Consider the following 3,557-nt stretch of genomic DNA (forward strand, 5'->3'; position numbering starts at 1 on the left):
GTCAATTGATTGACATTTTATAAGGGAAAAACCTGAAACTCCCTCTACTATATGATAACTACACACTTTGTTATCTCCCCTCCCTGACAGCTGTCGACACCTCCCCTCCGTCCTCCCAGCCAGGGTGAAGGTAGTTTTAGGCTTAAAGTTTTATCTTATAAAATGTCGCTGACTAGAAGTAGCAGAATATAACTTTCAATGCTGGAATCCTTGTAAGATAATGGTTAATTTGAGTACAAACATCACATAGTTTGCACGAGTTAAATTTTTTAATCGTGTAGTACATTTGAGTACAGTGTGTGTACAGTAATGTTGCTCAAAATTTTGGCTTTTTCACATTTAATTTACATTTACTATTTGTTTAATTTAAGCTTCAAGTAGTCCATGGTGCTTTAGAGACACAGGAGGTGTATCATTAGTGGGTCAGAGGTGTATCGTTGATTTATTATTACCTGACCTCGGTTGGTCTAGCAAAACGGATAATCCGGAAAGGCTTTGGAACCAAGGGTGCTAGAAAATTGGTGGTGTACCTGTATCTTGATAATTTTTGTTAAAGAAGTATTTAGAATCAAAAGAAAACAGTGTGAGGAAATGGCTCAAAAATCAAGGAAGAACAGGGAAGCCTTGCAGCAACAAAAACAGAAGCATTTACTCCCCCTGAAAAAATTAGCCGTTGCAATTAAAACTAAGAATAAAACAAAACCAAATGAGTGAATAGAACATGGAAAATAAAACTAAGTATTTTGTTTGTATATATAATGGAACATGCTTATTTTTCTTATTATAGTACAACATATAATATTGGAACCCCAGTTGCTGGTGCATAAATCCCTTTGGTAAATATTAAATTTTGAATTCTCACACAATACAGTGCAAAAAAAAGCTTACCTTTTAGTTCATCTTCTCTCAGTAATAGTGCACAATTAAAATTTTTAAACAAGTTCAAGTTTGATAAGTCTTATTCCCTTTTGAGGTTTGATTTCATTGGAGGTTCAAAAGAGAAATGAGATTGTCACAATTTTCTACCAGTCTGAAAGGGAAAGGAAAATTTAAAGAATGCTTCTCCCATCAGTTTCCTTCTTTAGTTTACAGCAGAATATAAGTCAGTATGGGAATTTTCAGGGAAGAGTACTGTTGATAGTGAATTTACAGTTGGAAGATTTTCCTTCAAATGCTAAAGAAATTTTTAAAGTACCCTGTACTGTGTATCCTTGAAAATACGGCCCAATATGATTCCTTCAAGTTTGTGATTGTAATGATGCAGTCACATTGTCCTTTAAAAGTTAAGGTTGATTGCTCTACCTGTAAGGGCTTGGGACCAGAGTTGGTCGATTTAAATCAATGGTTTAAACCAATCAATAATTGTTTTTGTTTAATCTGCCTTGTTTCTTGGTTTTAATGTTTTTTTATTACTTACATATGGTTTTAATTATTTATAGTAGATTTAGTAAAGGCATATGATAGGGTAAACGATAAAGCATTGTGGGAGGCATTACAAGTGTGTGGGTGGGAGGAAGGCTGTTAAATGCAGTAAAAGCATTCTGTGAGAACAGCTTGGCAACAGTAAGTAAATAGGAAAGTGAAACATTTGTAATATATGTAGGTGTTAGACAGGGATGCTGTATGTCCCCGTGGTTGTTCAGTATATACATGGATGTGAACTATTATACACAAGTGAAAATGAGCATAATAAGTTTTCTTAACAGTGCTGCACTCTGTTCAGTATAACTGGTGACTGTTTCCATTTATGATTGGGCTCTGAGCCCAATCATAAACCAATGGTTTTTGCCAACACTGCTCGGAACTATTTAATTTATACAGTACAGTAGTTTTGTGATGAGTCTAATGTGCTTGTTTATTACCTCAGGGTGTTGAGTCCAGTTTACATAAATTCAGAGCTTAAGAATACCTGCAAAGGAGACTTCATTATACATTGCATTTCATTTCTATAGTATATTTTTGTAAATCATGCAACCAGTCACTGAATGTACTTATAGAAGACAAAACATAGCTCACTGGCACTTGTTTATACATGTAGATTCTTTTAAATAGTATTGAAATTAAAAGAGTTTTCCTTTCTCCCCAACCAAAGGTTCTTGCTGACAACTGTGGTGCATCTGATCAAGAAACACTCTCTAACTTGTTGGCAGCCCACACTGAGGGAAAAACAAATGCAGGATTTGATTGTGAGGGTAATGGATCAAATGTTATTGATGCATCAGAGAAGGAAATCTATGATCTCTACCTTACCAAATACTGGGCTTTGAAATATGCTACTTCAGCAGCGAATCAAATCCTTCGCGTTGATCAGATTATTATGGCAAAGCGAGCTGGTGGACCGAAGTCGAGAGGAATGGGTCCACAGGATCCTGATGATGATTAGTCACAATTGCCAGCTAATGTTCTTTTGCACTATAGAATTATATTTCACAGCCTGTGTTAATGGTTTTCTCTCCTATTTCTTGGCTGCCTTACAAGAATTAACACAAGTTGATAAAGGAAAGTAACATTTTTAACATGCTTAATAAGTTTCCAAGCAGGTATACAGTAGTGCTTATTAAACTACCTAATTTCAGCAGCCCCTGGAAAGTGCGAACAAACTCTATTGTTAAAAGATGGACCATAATGTGGGTTTCCTATACCAGTGCTGTCATCCACAGTGTGATGTGTTCTCTGCGACTGGTGCTTTTTATATAAAGTATGTAATGCAGCTTTAATTTATTTTATTGATCCTAATATTGTTAAGTGTACAGACATGAATAAATACAAGGGTAGAAAATGTCCTTAGTTTACTGTTCAAAGGCTTACTTTGTCAAGAAGATACCTTTTATAAGCCTGTGATGGATATATGCTGAAAATACTTTTGTTCATATTGACTGTAATGTCTTGCCTTGAAGAATCGGCCCTCTCCTCTGAGCAGGAGAGGAGCGTCATGCGGGCTGTTGTGATCAGTCAGGTGACCTCTCCTGACAGTGTTACTAACTCAGCGTGTACAATGTGAATAACTACTGAGCCATTGTTGAATAACTTCGTGAATAATTTGGTGTTATCCATTTGGGTGAATATTTATATAATGCAATGGTGCTGTTACACCACTCAGCCTCCTCCAACTGAGTCCTCACGGTTTAAATTCTAGGTGTACCTAACCTTGTTACAATAAAGTGTGCTTTAGCTAACCTTTTGCTGCTTGCACATGCTTTTTGCAATTCCTTCCAGAAAGTTTTCGTAGAAACTATTATGTACCTAGAAGAGATCTTTCTGTAACAAATTATCATAACAATCAAGGAACTGATAAATATGAGGTCAGGTATAATGAAACCAGGTAGGATTATACTGGAAGATAAATATAAAGGAAGAGAATCTTGTAAGTCAGGAAACTGTGTATCATTAATGTAAGATAGGAATTTAAGCTTATCAGATACAATATGAAGACTACTGAAATTTATATTCAGGAAAAAATGATATGGGTACCAGTTCAGAAGTAACGCTTGTGACAAATGCAAGATGATGGCGAGTAGGCCCTTTTTTATTACCACGGGGATTAGCCCACCTGGGCA

General features: G+C 35.9%; 1 protein-coding gene across 1 annotated transcript in view; it reads left to right on the forward strand.

The window, feature by feature from the left end:
• LOC121853669 (T-complex protein 1 subunit theta-like) overlaps positions 1–2,712 on the forward strand; it is a gene marked incomplete at its 5' end in the record, with an annotated part of 3,374 nt that extends 662 nt beyond the window's left edge. Inside the window, 1 exon segment of the mRNA XM_042348032.1 lies at positions 2,093–2,712. Within this exon segment, the coding sequence (XP_042203966.1) occupies positions 2,093–2,383 (291 nt within the window).
• Between the last annotated feature and the right edge of the window lie 845 nt (positions 2,713–3,557).

The sequence above is a fragment of the Homarus americanus genome, unplaced genomic scaffold (genome assembly GCF_018991925.1).
Source record: "Homarus americanus isolate GMGI-L3 unplaced genomic scaffold, GMGI_Hamer_2.0 scaffold51859, whole genome shotgun sequence".
In the NCBI taxonomy this organism is placed as follows: Eukaryota; Metazoa; Arthropoda; class Malacostraca; order Decapoda; family Nephropidae; genus Homarus; species Homarus americanus.